At 39.3% G+C, this 19888-nt stretch overlaps 1 protein-coding gene across 2 annotated transcripts; it reads right to left on the reverse strand.

The window, feature by feature from the left end:
* Positions 1-18235: 18235 nt before the first annotated feature.
* On the reverse strand, positions 18236-19329 carry LOC128643591 (chromodomain-helicase-DNA-binding protein 4-like). 2 transcript variants are annotated; one of them, XM_053696436.1, is made up of 3 exons: positions 19111-19329; positions 18838-19001; positions 18236-18728 (listed from the first exon to the last, which is right to left on the reverse strand). In XM_053696436.1, exons 1-3 carry the CDS (start codon positions 19247-19249, stop codon positions 18714-18716), a joined length of 318 nt encoding a protein of 105 aa, XP_053552411.1. In that variant the 5' UTR covers positions 19250-19329; the 3' UTR covers positions 18236-18713. The 2 variants fall into 2 exon arrangements, with proteins under 2 accessions (XP_053552411.1, XP_053552410.1); XM_053696435.1 differs by having other exon boundaries at positions 18236-18731.
* Between the last annotated feature and the right edge of the window lie 559 nt (positions 19330-19888).

Raw genomic sequence — 19888 nt, forward strand, 5'->3', positions numbered from 1 at the left:
AGAGACCCTATCTTTCAGCATTCGTCTTGTTTTTCCCACATAGAAAGTCGGGCAGCAACAGGAAAGTAAATAAATTACATTTTCTGTCTTGCAATTTATAAATTTACAAGAGCCACCTGGAAGACCTATTATCTCAGGTATTGGGAGTATCACTGAGAACCTGGGAAACTACGTTGACCAATTCCTAAAACCCTTTCTTCTGACCCTTACCTCCTATGTTAAGGACACCAGTGACCTACTTAGGAAACTGGACGGTTTAGAAGTAGAACAAGACACACTCCTGGTTTCTTTGGATGTGGAAGGTCTCTACTCCTCTATCCCACATGATGTGGGTTTGAGAGCGGCGAGATTCTTTCTAGAAAGCAGAGGTCCAACTTTTCAAAAGCATACCGAATTTGTACTAACTCTTTTAGAGTTTGTGTTAAAAAATAACGTATTTACGTTTGATAAAAAGTTCTATAGACAAATGAGGGGCACAGCGATGGGGGCAACATGTGCCCCATCATACGCCTGCCTCCATTTGGGTCTATGGGAAACAAAAACAGTATTTAATGAATTGCAAAACTGGATTGATGAACATGTTCTCATCTGGTTACGGTATGTGGACGATGTCTTCCTCCTTTGGAGGGGGACGGAGAAATCTTTGAAGGAATTTGTAAAAGTACTTAATAATAATGACTACAATATCCTCTTAACTTTTGACTTTGACACTAGTGAACTTACCTTCCTAGATGTAAGAATCAAGAAAGAAGGTAAAAACATAATTTATGTAAGAACTTACCTGATAAATTCATTTCTTTCATATTAGCAAGAGTCCATGAGCTAGTGACGTATGGGATATACATTCCTACCAGGAGGGGCAAAGTTTCCCAAACCTTAAAATGCCTATAAATACACCCCTCACCACACCCACAATTCAGTTTAACGAATAGCCAAGAAGTGGGGTGATAAGAAAAAAGTGCGAAAGCATATAAAATAAGGAATTGGAATAATTGTGCTTTATACAAAAAAATCATAACCACCACAAAAAAGGGCGGGCCTCATGGACTCTTGCTAATATGAAAGAAATGAATTTATCAGGTAAGTTCTTACATAAATTATGTTTTCTTTCATGTAATTAGCAAGAGTCCATGAGCTAGTGACGTATGGGATAATGACTACCCAAGATGTGGATCTTTCCACACAAGAGTCACTAGAGAGGGAGGGATAAAATAAAGACAGCCAATTCCTGCTGAAAATAATCCACACCCAAAATAAGGTTTAATGAAAAACATAAGCAGAAGATTCAAACTGAAAACGCTGCCTGAAGTACTTTTCTACCAAAAACTGCTTCAGAAGAAGAAAATACAACAAAATGGTAGAATTTGGTAAAAGTATGCAAAGAGGACCAAGTTGCCGCTTTGCAAATCTGATCAACCGAAGCTTCATTCCTAAACGCCCAGGAAGTAGAAACTGACCTAGTAGAATGAGCTGTAATCCTATGAGGCGGAGTCTTACCCGACTCAACATAGGCAAGATGAATTAAAGATTTCAACCAAGATGCCAAAGAAATGGCAGAAGTTTTCTGGCCTTTCTAAAACCGGAAAAGATAACAAATAAACTAGAAGTCTTTCGGAAAGACTTAGTAGCTGCAACATAATATTTCAAAGCTCTAATAACATCCAAAGAATGCAACGATTTCTCCTTAGAATTCTTAGGATTAAGACATAATGAAGGAACCACAATGTCTCTACTAATGTTGTTGGAATTCACAACTTAGGTAAAAATTCAAAAAGAAGTTCGCAACACCGCCTTATCCTGATGAAAAATCAGAAAAGGAGACTCACAAGAAAGAGCAGAAAATTCAGAAACTTTTCTGGCAGAAGAGATGGCCAAAAGGAACAAAACTTTCTAAGAAAGTAATTTAATATCCAATGAAATGCATAGGTTCAAATGGAGGAGCTTGAAGAGCCCCCAGAACCAAATTCAAATTCCAAGGAGGAGAAATTGACTTAATGACAGGCTTTATACGAACCAAAGCTTGTACAAAACAATGAATATCAGGAAGAATAGCAATCTTTCTGTGAAAAAGAACAGAAAGAGCAGAGATTTGACCTTTCAAGGAACTTGCGGACAAACCCTTATCTAAACCATCCTGAAGAAACTGTAATATTCTCGGTATTCTAAAAGAATGCCAAGAAAAATGATGAGAAAGACACCAAGAAATATAAGTCTTCCAGACTCTATAATATATCTCTCTGGATACAGATTTACGAGCCTGTAACATAGTATTAATCACAGAGTCAGAGAAACCTCTTTGACCAAGAAACAAGCGTTCAATCTCCATACCTTTAAATTTAAGGATTTCAGATCCTGATGGAAAAAAGGACCTTGAGACAAAAAGGTCTGGTCTTAACGGAAGAGTCCACGGTTGGCAAGAGGCCATCCGGACAAGATCCGCATACCAAAACCTGTGAGGCCATGCCGGAGCTACCAGCAGAACAAACGAGCATTCCTTCAGAATCTTGGAGATTACTCTTGGAAGAAGAACTAGAGGCGGAAAGATATAGGCAGGATGATACTTCCAAGGAAGTGAAAATGCATCCACTGCCTCCGCCTGAGGATCCCGGGATCTGGACAGATACCTGGGAAGTTTCTTGTTTAGATGAGAAGCCATCAGATCTATTTCTGGAAGTTCCCACATTTGAACAATCTGAAGAAATACCTCTGGGTGAAGAGACCATTCGCCCGGATGCAACGTTTGGCGACTGAGATAATCCGCTTTCCAATTGTCCATACCTGGGATATGAACCGCAGAGATTAGACAGGAGCTGGATTCCGCCCAAACCAAAATTCGAGATACTTCTTTCATAGCCAGAGGACTGTGAGTCCCTCCTTGATGATCTGGATGAATCGGAATATGCAGATACACATCCTGTAAATCTATTGTAGACATATAATGCCCTTGCTAAACAAAAGGCAGGATAGTCCTACAGTAACCATCTTGAATGTTGGTATCCTAACATAACGATTCAATAATGATAGATCCGAAACTGGTCTGAAGGAATTGACCTTCTTTGGTACAATGAAGAGATAAAATAAAACCCCAGCCCCTGTTCCAGAACTGGAACTGGCATAAATACTCCAGCCAACTCTAGATCTGAAACACATTTCAGAAATGCTGAGCCTTTGCTGTGTTAACTGGGACACGGGAAAGAAAAGAATCTCTTAGCAGGAGGCCTTAACTTGAAGCCAATTTTGTACCTTTCTGAAAACAATGTTTCTGAAACCAGAGATTAAGAACAGAATTGATCCAAATTTCTTTGAAAAAAACGTAATCTGCCCCATACCAGCTGAGCTGGAATAAGGGCCGCACCTTCATAGGTACTTAGGAGCTGGCTATAGGTTTCTATAAGGCTTGGATATATTCCAAACTGGAAAATAGTTTCCAAACTGATACCGCTCCTGAGGATGAAGGATCAGGCTTTTGTTCCTTGTGAGGAAAGGATTGAAAATGATTATTTACCCTGGAAAGAAAGTAAAGTTGACTTAGAAGACATGTCAGCATTCCAAGTTTAATCCATAAAGCTTTTCTAGCTAAAATAGCTAGAGACATATACCTGACATCAACTCTAATGATATCAAAAGATGGTATCACCAATAAAATTATTAGCATGTTATAGAATAATAATAATGCTATAAAATTATGATCTGTTACTTGTTGCGCTAAAGCTTCTAACCAAAAAGTTGAAGCTGCAGCAACATCCGCTAAAAATATAGCAGGTCTAAGAAGATTACCTGAACATAAGTAAGCTTTTCTTAGAAAGGATTCAATTTTCCTATCTAAAGGATCCTTAAATGAAGTACTATCTGCCGTAGGAATAGTAGTACATTAGCAGGAGAAGAGACAGCCCCATAACCTTAGGGATTTTTGTCCCAAAAAACTCTAATCTGTCAGATGGCACAGGATATAATTTGCTTAAACGTCTAGAAGGAGTAAAATAAATTACCCAAATTATTCCATTCCCTGGAAATTACTTTAGAAATAGCATCAGGGAGATAAAACACTTCTGGAATAACTACAGGAGATTTAAAAACCTTATTTAAACGTTTACATTTAGTATCAAGAGGACCAGAATCCTCTATTTCTAATGCAAATAACACTTCTTTAAGTAAAGAACGAATAAATTCCATCTTGAACAAATACAAAGATTTATCAGCATCAACCTCTGAGACAGAAACCTCTGAACCAGAAGAACTATTATCAGTATCAGAATGATGATGTTCATTTAAAAATTCATCTGAAAAAAGAGAAGTTTTAAAAGACTTTTATGTATACTAGAAGGAGAAATAACAGACATAGCCTTCTTAATGGATTTAAAAAATAAAATCTCTTATGTTATCAGGAACACTCTGAAAATTAGATGTTGACGGAACAGCAACAGGTAATGTAACAGTACTAAAGGAAATTTTATCTGCATTAATAAGTTTGACATGACATGCAATACAAATAACAGCTGGAGAAACAGATACCAAAAGTTTATAGCAGATACACTTAGCTTGGTAGCTCCAGCACTGTGCAGTCATTTTCCTGAAGTATCTTCTGACTCAGTTGCAACGTGGAACATCTTGCAATATGTAAAAGAAAAAAACAACATATAAAGCAAAATTGATCAAATTCCTTAAATGACAGTTTCAGGAATGGGAAAAAATGCCAAAGAACAAGCTTCTAGCAACCAGAAGCAATGAAAAATGAGACTTAAATAATGTGGAGACAAAAGTGACGCCCATATTTTTTCGCGCCAAATAAGACGCCCACATTATTTGGCGCCTAAATGCTTTTTGGTGCCAAAAATGACGCCACATCCGGAACGCCGACATTTTTGGCGCAAAATAACGTCAAAAAAATGACGCAACTTCCGGCGACATGTATGACGCCGGAAACGGAAATAGAATTTTTGCGCCAAAAAAGTCCGCGCCAAGAATGACGCAATAAAATGAAGCATTTTCAGCCCCCGCGAGCCTAACAGCCCACAGGGAAAAAGTCAAATTTTAAGGTAAAAAATGTTAAATTAAAATGCATTATCCCAAATATGAAACTGACTGTCTGAAAAATAAGGAAAGTTGAACATTCTGAGTCAAGGCAAATAAATGTTTGAATACATATATTTAGAACTTTATAAACAAAGTGCCCAACCATAGCTAAGAGTGTCACAGAAAATAAGACTTACTTACCCCAGGACACTCATCTACATATAGCAGATAGCCAAACCAGTACTGAAACGAGAATCAGCAGAGGTAATGGTATATATAAGAGTATATCGTCGATCTGAAAAGGGAGGTAAGAGATGAATCTCTACGACCGATAACAGAGAACCTATGAAATAGACCCCTTAGAAGGAGATCACTGCATTCAAATAGGCAATACTCTCCTCACATCCCTCTGACATTCACTGCACGCTGAGAGGAAAACCGGGCTCCAACTTGCTGCGGAGCGCATATCAACGTAGAATCTAGCACAAACTTACTTCACCACCTCCATCGGAGGCAAAGTTTGTAAAACTGAATTGTGGGTGTGGTGAGGGGTGTATTTATAGGCATTTTAAGGTTTGGGAAACTTTGCCCCTCCTGGTAGGAATGTATATCCCATACGTCACTAGCTCATGGACTCTTGCTAATTACATGAAAGAAAATCTGGCTACTGAAATTTTTCGTAAGGCCACTGCCACTAACAATATTTTAGAGGCATCTAGCCACCATCCAAAATCCCTTATAAGGGGTATCCCCGTGGGACAATTTCTACGCCTGAGGCGCAATTGTTCGAGCCTTAATAAATTCGATGCACACGCTGTTGAAATGTCCAATAGATTTGAAAATAGAGGGTACTCCAAACGAAACCTAAGATATGCTCGAAATAGAGCTAGGAGAACAGACAGAGATACACTCCTCTATAACTCAATTCAGAAAACTGAAGAGCAAAAAGTGCGCTTTGTAACCCAATTCAACTGCCATTGGGACAAAATCCGCACTATCTTGGATGAGAAATTGCAGTTTCTTAGAGCTGATGAGACAATTAGAAAAATTGTTGGGGAAAAACCTTCTCTGGTACCCAGGAGGGCTCCAAATCTTAAGGATAAATTAGTCAAGAGTCATTTTATTAAAAGTCCTAGTGAGAAAAACTGGCTAGAAGAACAAAGAAAAATAAAAGGATGTTTCAAATGTGGACACTGTGTGTTCTGTAAATTTATTGTGCGCACGAAAACATTCGCTACTGATTCCACCATCTACCCTATAAAGCAATTTATAAATTGCAAGACAGAAAATGTAATTTATTTACTTTCCTGTTGCTGCCCGACTTTCTATGTGGGAAAAACAAGACGAATGCTGAAAGATAGGGTCTCTGAGCACAGAGACGACATTAAAGCAGCAGAGGATGGGGAAATCAGAAGTGGAGTGGCTCTCCACTTTATGAAATACCATAAATGCAATCCCCAGGACCTAAGAGTAACAGGCATTGAACACTGTTCCCTTCTTGGTAGAGGAGGAGACATTGATACTATACTACTTAGAAGGGAAACAGAATGGATCTATAAGCTACAGACTCTTATGCCCAAAGGGCTAAATGAAAAATTTGAATTTGCTGCATTCCTCAAATAAAAGGACAACATTGATCTTAAAATCCCCATAAACTTAGTATGCAATATATACAAATTAGGGTCCCTCTTCAATCTGCCTTTTCACCTTAGAATGACCTAGAAAATCTGTCATTTAAGCGAGTGAAGGTTTTTTTTCCAATATAATTACTCGTAGTTTTTGGGAACATAATTCAATATATTTTCACCTTGCCTTTAAGAATCAACAAACATACTTATTTTTTACTTCCATACTATATAGAAATCCCTTAAACACATGAATCGACGGATCAACAGTATGCGTGTAAAGCCTTTAATTGATGTAGCCTAAAAACATGGATGAATAAGGTTTTATTTTAGCATACACTGCAATAATCCTCCAAAGAACTATGGAAAAGTGGGCCTTTTCCTTTTTCTTATATTTATTCCTTCTTTTCCTTTATGTACACATTTATACATAATTCTTTTTTTCTTAATGCTGGTTCTTTAGAGTTGCTTTACATAACTTATTACTTTTCACTGTGTATATATATTCACCGTATCCTCTTTGATTTATATAAATGGGCTGCGGCTCAGTAAATGCTTTTCATTGGCTACTACTGTTTTCAGACATCCTCCTATAAGCCTATAGAAGGAGGTATATATTGCGGCTGCAATGGAATCCAGCATCCGCTTTTGCCCTGAGGAAACCCCTGTGCTCTCTGGCTGTCACGTGGGGGGTGAAACGTACGTCGGCAGTGACGTAAGAAGTGGAGACGGACATGCACGAAGGACAGATCGCTGTGGCGTCCACGCTGTGCTAGAATGTAGCATGTTTAAATTGAAGTTTATCTACACACGGAAACCATTTGGAATTTCTCTTTCAGAAAGCAAAGACACGGTTGTATAACTAACTGAGCATTTACCATCTGACTTTTCAGCTCATTTACCCGGACATCCGAAGGTGTAACAATGTCCCATTTGTATACACAGTACCTACTTATGGGACATGCCTAAGCCCTGAAAAGGGTGATTCACTTACATTATTATAACCACAACTTGTGTACATGTTTGCTCTTGATATTCAGATACTGTTATGTATCAGGTATAATGAGTTGTAATGCTCTGTAATTCTTTTCCATTCTTTATACAACTGTAACAGACCGAAAAAAAGTTATTTTTGGGGTAGTTCTAACATAGATCCAGAATTGATACTATTCATGACACCGGATACCTTTATCTTTGGTGGTGCCCGCTGAATACTGGAGTTGCTATATACTATCCCCATAACTTCTACTGGTCTGTGAAAATACTGTTCAACTAATACATGTATATTGTATATTGCTTAATGCTATTAAGTTTCAAACAGTCAGTCTGTATAAACTGGGGTTAAGAAACATAGATCCTGGAATGTGATAACATGACACCTGATACCTCTCATATAGTTGGTGGTGCCCGCTGTTACAGGTGTTGTTTCTTTTAGCCCCCTACAGACTACACTGTCCTCTACTAGAAATAATTTTGAGGATGTTTTTTTGCACAATTTGGCCAAATTCAGGTATAGTGCACATGACTTAAGCATTACATTTTTCATCTTACAATATTGTTTATGTGAATTCTTTTTTGTTTATCTGTATACATGTGTTGTTTTGACATAGATCCTCAATGATCACTATGGTGGCGGATTTTACGCTTACACGTAACCACCCTCTAGTGGAGGTGTTGTCAATTTAAATTAGTTATATCTCGTTTGCTTTTTTGGTTTATTCTGTGTGAACTACAATAAAACTGCACAGACAAATCTGTGCGTGTGCATTGATCCAATCACGCTTCTTGACTCATCGATTCATGTGTTCTTTTATTTAGTGGTAACCTTTTATTCAACTTCGACGCTGGGTAGCATATGTGAATGTGGGGAATGAGTATATATCTACACACACCGCTATTTTAGCGGAGCTTTAGAACTTACAAAGCAAATTAAAATTAAAAAATATGTGCTGCAATCCCTGTCTATGCATTATAGCAATCTAATTGCGGTTGTTGTAGTATCTCCCTTTTCTATAATGATTATCAGAAAATAATAAATTGCTACATACCTCTTTGCAGATTAATCTGCCCGCTGTCCCCTGATCTGAAGTTTACCTCTCCTCAGATGGCCGAGAAACAGCAATATGATCTTAACTACTCCGGCTAAAATCATAGAAAAAACTCAGGTAGATTCTTCTTCAAATTCTACCAGAGAAGGAATAACACACTCCGGTGCTATAATAAAATAACAAACTCTTGATTGAAGGTATAAAAACTAATATAATCACCATAGTCCTCTCACACATCCTATCTAGTTGTTGGGTGCAAGAGAATGACTGGAGGTGACGTAGAGGGGAGGAGCTATATAGCAGCTCTGCTGGGTGAATCCTCTTGCACTTCCTGTAGGGGAGCAGTTAATATCCCACAAGTAATGATGACCCGTGGACTGATCACACTTAACAGGAGAAATAATTTCTTAAATATAGGAGGGGGAACAAAAGGTATGCCGGGCTTCTCCCACTCTTTATTCACTATGTCCGCCACCCGCTTGGGTATAGGAAAAGCGTCGGGGTGCACCGGAACCTCTAGGAACTTGTCCATCTTGCATAATTTTTCTGGAATGACCAAGTTGTCACAATCATCCAGAGTAGATAACACCTCCTTAAGCAGTGCGCGGAGGTGCTCTAATTTAAATTTAAATGTCACCACATCAGGTTCAGCCTGTTGAGAAATTTTTCCTGAATCTGAAATTTCCCCATCTGACAAAACCTCCCTCATTGCCCCTTCAGATTGGTGTGAGGGTATGACAGAACAATTATCAGCGCCCTCCTGCTCTTCAGTGTTTAAAACAGAGCAATCGCGCTTTCTCTGATATGCAGGCATTTTGGATAAAATATTTGCTATGGAGTTATCCATTACAGCCGTCAATTGTTGCATGGTAATAAGCATTGGCGCGCTAGAAGTACTAGGGGCCTCCTGCGTGGGCAAAACTGGTATAGACACAGAAGGAGATGATGTAGAACCATGTCTACTCCCTTCATCTGATGAATCATCTTGGGCAACTTCATTATCTGTGACAGTACTGTCCTTACATTGTTTGGACGCTATGGCACAATTATCACACAATTTTGAAGGGGGAGACACATTGACTTTCATACATATAGAACATAGCTTATCTGAAGGCACAGACATGTTAAACAGGCTTAAACTTGTCAATAAAGCACAAAAACCGTTTTAAAACAAAACCGTTACTGTCTCTTTAAATTTTAAACAGAGCACACTTTATTACTGAATATGTGGAAAAAACATAATTTATGTAAGAACTTACCTGATAAATTCATTTCTTTCATATTAGCAAGAGTCCATGAGCTAGTGACGTATGGGATATACATTCCTACCAGGAGGGGCAAAGTTTCCCAAACCTCAAAATGCCTATAAATACACCCCTCACCACACCCACAATTCAGTTTAACGAATAGCCAAGAAGTGGGGTGATAAAGTGCGAAAGCATATAAAATAAGGAATTGGAATAATTGTGCTTTATACAAAATCATAACCACCACAAAAAAAGGGCGGGCCTCATGGACTCTTGCTAATATGAAAGAAATGAATTTATCAGGTAAGTTCTTACATAAATTATGTTTTCTTTCATGTAATTAGCAAGAGTCCATGAGCTAGTGACGTATGGGATAATGACTACCCAAGATGTGGATCTTTCCACACAAGAGTCACTAGAGAGGGAGGGATAAAATAAAGACAGCCAATTCCTGCTGAAAATAATCCACACCCAAAATAAAGTTTAACGAAAAACATAAGCAGAAGATTCAAACTGAAACCGCTGCCTGAAGTACTTTTCTACCAAAAACTGCTTCAGAAGAAGAAAATACATCAAAATGGTAGAATTTAGTAAAAGTATGCAAAGAGGACCAAGTTGCTGCTTTGCAAATCTGGTCAACCGAAGCTTCATTCCTAAACGCCCAGGAAGTAGAAACTGACCTAGTAGAATGAGCTGTAATTCTCTGAGGCGGAGTTTTACCCGACTCAACATAGGCAAGATGAATTAAAGATTTCAACCAAGATGCCAAAGAAATGGCAGAAGCTTTCTGGCCTTTTCTAGAACCAGAAAAGATAACAAATAGACTAGAAGTCTTACGGAAAGATTTCGTAGCTTCAACATAATATTTCAAAGCTCTAACAACATCCAAAGAATGCAACAATTTCTCCTTAGAATTCTTAGGATTAGGACATAATGAAGGAACCACAATTTCTCTACTAATGTTGTTGGAATTCACAACTTTAGGTAAAAATTCAAAAGAAGTTCGCAACACCGCCTTATCCTGATGAAAAATCAGAAAAGGAGACTCACAAGAAAGAGCAGATAATTCAGAAACTCTTCTGGCAGAAGAGATGGCCAAAAGGAACAAAACTTTCCAAGAAAGTAATTTAATGTCCAATGAATGCATAGGTTCAAACGGAGGAGCTTGAAGAGCTCCCAGAACCAAATTCAAACTCCAAGGAGGAGAAATTGACTTAATGACAGGTTTTATACGAACCAAAGCTTGTACAAAACAATGAATATCAGGAAGAATAGCAATCTTTCTGTGAAAAAGAACAGAAAGAGCAGAGATTTGTCCTTTCAAAGAACTTGCGGACAAACCCTTATCTAAACCATCCTGAAGAAACTGTAAAATTCTCGGTATTCTAAAAGAATGCCAAGAAAAATGATGAGAAAGACACCAAGAAATATAAGTCTTCCAGACTCTATAATATATCTCTCGAGATACAGATTTACGAGCCTGTAACATAGTATTAATCACAGAGTCAGAGAAACCTCTTTGACCAAGAATCAAGCGTTCAATCTCCATACCTTTAAATTTAAGGATTTCAGATCCTGATGGAAAAAAGGACCTTGTGACAGAAGGTCTGGTCTTAACGGAAGAGTCCACGGTTGGCAAGAGGCCATCCGGACAAGATCCGCAAACCAAAACCTGTGAGGCCATGCCGGAGCTACCAGCAGAACAAACGAGCATTCCTTCAGAATCTTGGAGATTACTCTTGGAAGAAGAAGAACTAGAGGCGGAAAGATATAGGCAGGATGATACTTCCAAGGAAGTGATAATGCATCCACTGCCTCCGCCTGAGGATCCCGGGATCTGGACAGATACCTGGGAAGTTTCTTGTTTAGATGGGACGCCATCAGATCTATTTCTGGAAGTTCCCACATTTGAACAATCTGAAGAAATACCTCTGGGTGAAGAGACCATTCGCCCGGATGCAACGTTTGGCGACTGAGATAATCCGCTTCCCAATTGTCTATACCTGGGATATGAACCGCAGAGATTAGACAGGAGCTGGATTCCGCCCAAACCAAAATTCGAGATACTTCTTTCATAGCCAGAGGACTGTGAGTCCCTCCTTGATGATTGATGTATGCCACAGTTGTGACATTGTCTGTCTGAAAACAAATGAACGATTCTCTCTTCAGAAGAGGCCAAAACTGAAGAGCTCTGAAAATTGCACGGAGTTCCAAAATATTGATCGGTAATCTCACCTCCTGAGATTCCCAAACTCCTTGTGCCGTCAGAGATCCCCACACAGCTCCCCAACCTGTGAGACTTGCATCTGTTGAAATTACAGTCCAGGTCGGAAGCACAAAAGAAGCCCCCTGAATTAAACGATGGTGATCTGTCCACCATGTTAGAGAGTGTCGAACAATCGGTTTTAAAGATATTAATTGAGATATCTTCGTGTAATCCTTGCACCATTGCTTCAGCATACAGAGCTGAAGAGGTCGCATGTGAAAACGAGCAAAGGGGATCGCGTCCGATGCAGCAGTCATAAGACCTAGAATTTCCATGCATAAGGCTACCGAAGGGAATGATTGTGACTGAAGGTTTCGACAAGCTGCAATCAATTTTAGACGTCTCTTGTCTGTTAAAGACAGAGTCATGGACACTGAATCCATCTGGAAACCCAGAAAGGTTACCCTTGTCTGAGGAATCAAAGAACTTTTTGGTAAATTGATCCTCCAACCATGATCTTGAAGAAACAACACAAGTCGATTCGTATGAAATTCTGCTAAATGTAAAGACTGAGCAAGTACCAAGATATCGTCCAAATAAGGAAATACCACAATACCCTGTTCTCTGATTACAGACAGAAGGGCACCGAGAACCTTTGTAAAAATTCTTGGAGCTGTAGCTAGGCCAAACGGCAGAGCCACAAACTGGTAATGCTTGTCCAGAAAAGAGAATCTCAGGAACTGATAATGATCTGGATGAATCGGAATATGCAGATATGCATCCTGTAAATCTATTGTGGACATATAATTCCCTTGCTGAACAAAAGGCAAGATAGTCCTTACAGTTACCATCTTGAACGTTGGTATTCTTACATAACGATTCAATATTTTTAGATCCAGAACTGGTCTGAAGGAATTCTCCTTCTTTGGTACAATGAAGAGATTTGAATAAAACCCCATCCCCTGTTCCGGAACTGGAACTGGCATAATTACTCCAGTCAACTCTAGATCTGAAACACATTTCAGAAATGCTTGAGCTTTTACTAGATTTACTGGGACACGGGAAAGAAAAAATCTCTTTGCAGGAGGTCTCATCTTGAAACCAATTCTGTACCCTTCTGAAACAATGCTCTGAATCCAAAGATTGTGAACAGAATTGATCCAAATTTCCTTGAAAAAACGTAACCTGCCCCCTACCAGCTGAGCTGGAATGAGGGCCGCACCTTCATGTGGACTTAGAAGCAGGCTTTGCCTTTCTAGCTGGCTTGGATTTATTCCAGACTGGAGATGGTTTCCAAACTGAAACTGCTCCTGAGGATGAAGGATCAGGCTTTTGTTCTTTGTTGAAACGAAAGGAACGAAAACGATTATTAGCCCTGTTTTTACCTTTAGATTTTTTATCCTGTGGTAAAAAAGTTCCTTTCCCACCAGTAACAGTTGAAATAATGGAATCCAACTGAGAACCAAATAATTTGTTACCCTGGAAAGAAAGGGAAAGTAAAGTTGATTTAGAAGCCATATCAGCATTCCAAGTTTTAAGCCATAAAGCTCTTCTAGCTAAAATAGCTAGAGACATAAACCTGACATCAACTCTGATAATATCAAAAATGGCATCACAGATAAAATTATTAGCATGCTGTAGAAGAATAATAATATCATGAGAATCATGATGTGTTACTTGTTGCGCTAAAGTTTCCAACCAAAAAGTTGAAGCTGCAGCAACATCAGCCAAAGATATAGCAGGTCTAAGAAGATTACCTGAACACAGATAAGCTTTTCTTAGAAAGGATTCAATTTTCCTATCTAAAGGATCCTTAAACGAAGTAGCATCTGACGTAGGAATAGTAGTACGTTTAGCAAGGGTAGAAATAGCCCCATCAACTTTAGGGATCTTGTCCCAAAATTCTAATCTGTCAGACGGCACAGGATATAATTGCTTAAAACGTTTAGAAGGAGTAAATGAATTACCCAATTTATCCCATTCTTTGGAAATTACTGCAGAAATAGCATTAGGAACAGGAAAAACTTCTGGAATAACCACAGGAGCTTTAAATACCTTATCCAAACGTTTAGAATTAGTATCAAGAGGACCAGAATCCTCTATTTCTAAAGCAATTAGTACTTCTTTAAGTAAAGAACGAATAAATTCCATTTTAAATAAATATGAAGATTTATCAGCATCAACCTCTGAGACAGAATCCTCTGAACCAGAAGAGTCATCAGAATCAGAATGATGATGTTCATTTAAAAATTCATCTGTAGGGAGAGAAGTTTTAAAAGATTTTTTACGTTTACTAGAAGGAGAAATAACAGACATAGCCTTCTTTATGGATTCAGAAACAAAATCTCTTATATTATCAGGAACATTCTGCACCTTAGATGTTGAAGGAACTGCAACAGGCAATGGTACTTTACTAAAGGAAATATTATCTGCTTTAACAAGTTTGTCATGACAATCAATACAAACAACAGCTGGAGGAATAGCTACCAAAAGTTTACAGCAGATACACTTAGCTTTGGTAGATCCAGCACTAGACAGCGATTTTCCTGTAGTATCTTCTGACTCAGATGCAACGTGAGACATCTTGCAATATGTAAGAGAAAAAACAACATATATATAAAGCAAAATTGATCAAATTCCTTAAATGACAGTTTCAGGAATGGGAAAAAATGCCAAAGAACAAGCTTCTAGCAACCAGAAGCAATGAAAAATGAGACTTAAATAATGTGGAGACAAAAGCGACGCCCATATTTTTTTCGCGCCAAATAAGACGCCCACATTATTTGGCGCCTAAATGCTTTTGGCGCCAAAAATGACGCCACATCCGGAACGCCGACATTTTTGGCGCAAAATAACGTCAAAAAATGACGCAACTTCCGGCGACACGTATGACGCCGGAAACGGAAACAAATTTTTGCGCCAAAAAAGTCCGCGCCAAGAATGACGCAATAAAATGAAGCATTTTCAGCCCCCGCGAGCCTAACAGCCCACAGGGAAGAGTCAAATTTTTGAAGGTAAGAAAAAAATGAAAAAAATGAAAATCAAATGCATTATCCCAAATATGAAACTGACTGTCTGAAAATAAGGAAAGTTGAACATTCTGAGTCAAGGCAAATAAATGTTTGAATACATATATTTAGAACTTTATAAACAAAGTGCCCAACCATAGCTTAGAGTGTCACAGAAAATAAGATTTACTTACCCCAGGACACTCATCTACATGTTTGTAGAAAGCCAAACCAGTACTGAAACGAGAATCAGCAGAGGTAATGGTATATATAAGAGTATATCGTCGATCTGAAAAGGGAGGTAAGAGATGAATCTCTACGACCGATAACAGAGAACCTATGAAATAGACCCCGTAGAAGGAGATCACTGCATTCAAATAGGCAATACTCTCCTCACATCCCTCTGACATTCACTGCACACTGAGAGGAAAACCGGGCTCCAACTTGCTGCGGAGCGCATATCAACGTAGAATCTAGCACAAACTTACTTCACCACCTCCATCGGAGGCAAAGTTTGTAAAACTGAATTGTGGGTGTGGTGAGGGGTGTATTTATAGGCATTTTGAGGTTTGGGAAACTTTGCCCCTCCTGGTAGGAATGTATATCCCATACGTCACTAGCTCATGGACTCTTGCTAATTACATGAAAGAAATATGAAGGAATTGTTCAAAATTTACCAAACTTTCACCACAGTGTCTTAAAGCATTAAAAGTATTGCACACCAATTTTCAGAGCTTTAACCCTTAAAATAACGAAACCGGATCCGGTTACAGATTTAACCCCTATACAGTCCCAGCTACAGCCTTTGCAGTGATTTTGCCAAGCCCAGAGGGGAATACGATACCAAATGACGCCTTCTAGGAAGTTTTCCAACTACTTTCAGGTCCTCACACATGCATCTGCATGTCTTGCTCTCAAAAAACAACTGCGCAGTAATGGCGCGAAAATGAGGCTCAGCCTACAACTAGGAAGCCCTTCCTGACTGAAAAAGGTGTCTAACATAGTGCCTGACGTTAAAAAACGTTCCCCAAGTTTATAAGTGTGAATTAACAGCATACACATGTATAAAATGTCCAAATAAAGCAATCGATTTAGCCCATAACAGTGTCTACCAGTTTTATAGCCCATATTAAGCCCTTTATTCTGTTTGAGATTAAAAAAATGGCTTACCGGTCCCCATGAGGGGAATGACAGCCTTCCAGCATTACACAGTCTTGTTAGAAATATGGCTAGTCATACCTTAAGCAGAAAAGTCTGCTAACTGTTTCCCCCAACTGAAGTTACTTCATCTCAACAGTCCTATGTGGAAACAGCAATCGATTTTAGTTACTGTCTGCTAAAATCATCTTCCTATTTATAGGCATTTTGAGGTTTGGGAAACTTTGCCCCCTCCTGGTAGGAATGTATATCCCATACGTCACTAGCTCATGGACTCTTGCCACTTACACTAAAGAAAACTATGTAAACAAGCTGTAGCAATCGACTTTCCTAGGGTTATTTGGAAGAGATGTGCAATACATTTTTTCCTTTTCTATTGCCCTGAGTTTTGACCATTGTGTTACAGACAGTGATAAGGAGGCCTTAATATAGAGATACAGAAGATTAGGTGGTCTGCTATTTTTATACAATCATGTTCTTAAAAACAGACAAACAACAAAACTAATTTCATATACAAAAATAAATTTAAAGGAACAATTTTTTCATACATTTTATACTCTGCTGCTAGTAGAACAAGCCTTTAACACATTAAGGGTATTCCCAACAGTAATTAATGAATTTGTGGACTCTCCCTGCCATTGGAAAGAAAAACAATTTCACAGTACACAGTTGCTCTAAGCTCACACTATGTGGACAAACACAAGGGACATTCTAGTTATTTCCCCAAAGCAATGCTTATCCCCGGCATTAATTAGTGCGTAGTAGATCCGTACGCTTACCGCAGTCAGTGTGTAGTACAGCTGTATGCTTATCCCAGGCATGCATTACTGCGTAGAGCCGTACGCTTACCCCAGTCAGTGTGTAGAGCCATACGCTTATCCCAGGCATTAATTACTGCGTAGAGCAGTACGCTTATTCCAGGCAGTGTGTAGTAGAGCCGTACACTTCTCAGGAATTAGTGCGTTGGATAGCCTTATGCTTATCCCAGGCATTAGTACGTAGGATAGCCTTATGCTTATCCCAGGCATTGATTAGTACATAGAATAGGCTTATCCCAGGCATTGATTATTACGTAGAATAGCATTATGCTTATCCCAGGCATTAATTAGTACTAGGATAGCCTTATCCTTATCCCAGGCATTAATAAGTAGGATAGCCTTATGCTTATCCCAGGCATTAGTACGTAGGACAGCCTTATGCTTATCCCAGGCATTAATTAGTATGTAGGTTATCCCAGGCATTAATTAGTACGTAGGATAGCCTTATGCTTATCCCAGGAATACGTAGGATAGCCTAATGCTTAACCCAGGCACACTTCTGTGCCATTTCCACCTCTAATTGAAGTTTAAGCTATAAATCAACCACCCTGTTAAGTGCTTCTGAAGCTACTTCCCTTCAACTTGAGCGCATGACCCCTTGTTCTGGAATTGCTGTTTTTGTGAAAACACTTTTTTCCTTCTCTACTCAAAACTTACCAGGAAAGGTTCAATGACCTAAATCTGTATAGCTTAAATTGTTAGACCATGTAACATTTAGTAGCTCATTTGTACCAATTCCAGTAAATATCCTCGAGATATGGCCTCCAGACCAGCACACAAAAGTGAAGATGAGGCTTAACTAGTGATATGTAAAGTGGTGCAAGTTAGACCTCAAGTTGAGCTTTTTAGCACAACAGACGTTTACGGTTATTTTGAAGGTTATTACCTGGTGTAGATAACTAGCTTGTTGCCCCAGGTTACTGCAGTGTACTAGTGTAATCCGCTAATTAAAATTATTCTACTAGAAGCAAAACACTTGTTATTACGTGTGGCCCATCATGGTATGTTAAGGGACAAGCATTAAAAAGATACAAAGATCAGAGCTCCCAGGCCAGGAAAAACCTCCTTCACAAATGAACAGTCAAAACTCTTTAAAACTCTTCACACAAAAGTTTCAAGTATTTTGTGTTTTATTATACGACAACGCGTTCTGTATTAAAAACGATGGAGGTAGGTGTCTGTCCTGGGTGACACCTGTCCTTACCCCCTTGGGCAGTGTGGGGGACTGGAGCAAATAAAATTAAAGACAAACAAAACAAAATATTTCCTTCTGAATTCAGGAAGCAATTTGCTTCCAAGTACAGAGTGAGTTTCTGGCCTTGTTGTAATCCTGAACCCCAAAGGGGGTTAACTCCATTAAGAAGAAGCAGCAGCACCATCTTAAACAGTCCTCAGCGCTGTGCAGTCACAGTGTCACCTCATAGGCCAGGAATCCTTGAGACAGAGGTACGCTAATGGTTCTGGTGATGGTCAGCTCTCCTGCCTGCAGACTCTGTTGCAGGTCATGTGTCCTCCTTAGGTCTTTGCTTCTAGTTGGGAATGTTTGGAGTGGGGTGGATGCTCCGACCTCCTGACCAGAGGAGGAATTTGTTATTGCTGGGCAATCTGCTGGAGAGAAGACGTCATTAGGTAACTTGCAGAGGAAAGAGCAATTAAACAGTCTGGGAGTAGGAAGCTAAGGGATAAGCCCAACAATATCAAAATGGTTATTTACAGGCTGGGGTTGTGGTTCTCCTCCCCTGCTTGCTAGCCGGCTTAGAATATTCCTCTCAGACATTTGTAATCTTACAGCCACGGGAGGGATGCGAGCGATGGTGGCTGGGAGCCGGGTAACATCTGCTTTCATATCACTCAGCAATTCTTCCAACTGCTTCAACACTGGGAAGAATGAGAAAATAAGTCACAAAAAACAGCAGCATCTAACTGAATCCAGAGACTAGACTGATTGTCACTTGTTTCTGCCTCCTTGCCTGTGGTATCTACTCACCTTTGTGCAGCACAGCATTTGCTGGCTTGTTCCCTGCCATAGATTCCTTGGAGAGGTGCTGGTGACTCTCCGCCAGGCATTCAACTTCAGCAAATCTGGTGTTCAGAGCCATGGAGGGGTGGGAGGGGTCCTCTGACATGTTGAGGTATGCAGCACGCCTCAACTGCTCCTCTATTACAAGAGCCTGTTCCAGAAGCTACAAGAAACACGTGAAAAAACCTAAGACACGCTATGCAGGGCTAGGAAAGTTCATCTAATCAACTGGACAGACTAGGTTTTACAAAATATTATAAACGCAATTCATCTAATACCTGTGAAGCCAGCAATATCAGACTCCTACAGGCCTTGTGAGGTGCCACACTGAGGGTTCTAGCTAGCATAATAAGGGCACAAGTACTACACTTTATGAATTTGAGGCAGCCAGTGTGGGGGTGTAATTGGGTAATGTACTCAATGTTGTTTCAGGCATTACCACCTAGGTTGTATTAGCTCATTCTTACAGCAAGGTAAGCCTAAAGCAAGAAGGTTCTATTAGCTCATTATTATTCTTCATACAGCAAGGTCAGCCTGAAGCAAAAAGGTTCTATTAGCTCATTATTATTCATACAGCAAGGTCAGCCTGAAGCAAGGTTCTATTAGCTCATTATTATTCATACAGCAAGGTCAGCCTGAAGCAAGGTTCTATTAGCTCATTATTATTCATACAGCAAGGTCAGCCTGAAGCAAGGTTCTATTAGCTCATAATTATTATTCATACAGCAAGGTCAGCCTGAAGCAA

The sequence above is a fragment of the Bombina bombina genome, unplaced genomic scaffold (assembly GCF_027579735.1).
Source record: "Bombina bombina isolate aBomBom1 unplaced genomic scaffold, aBomBom1.pri scaffold_2668, whole genome shotgun sequence".
Taxonomy (NCBI): Eukaryota; Metazoa; Chordata; class Amphibia; order Anura; family Bombinatoridae; genus Bombina; species Bombina bombina.

Excerpts from the sequence above, each read along its gene's own strand:
- LOC128643591 (XM_053696435.1), bottom strand. The coding sequence starts at position 19,249 with ATGTCAGAGGACCCCTCCCACCCCTCCATGGCTCTGAACACCAGATTT. Across the intron at positions 19,002-19,110 it reads AAATGCTGTGCTGCACAAAG|TGTTGAAGCAGTTGGAAGAA; the intron begins GTGAGTAGATAC and ends CATTCTTCCCAG.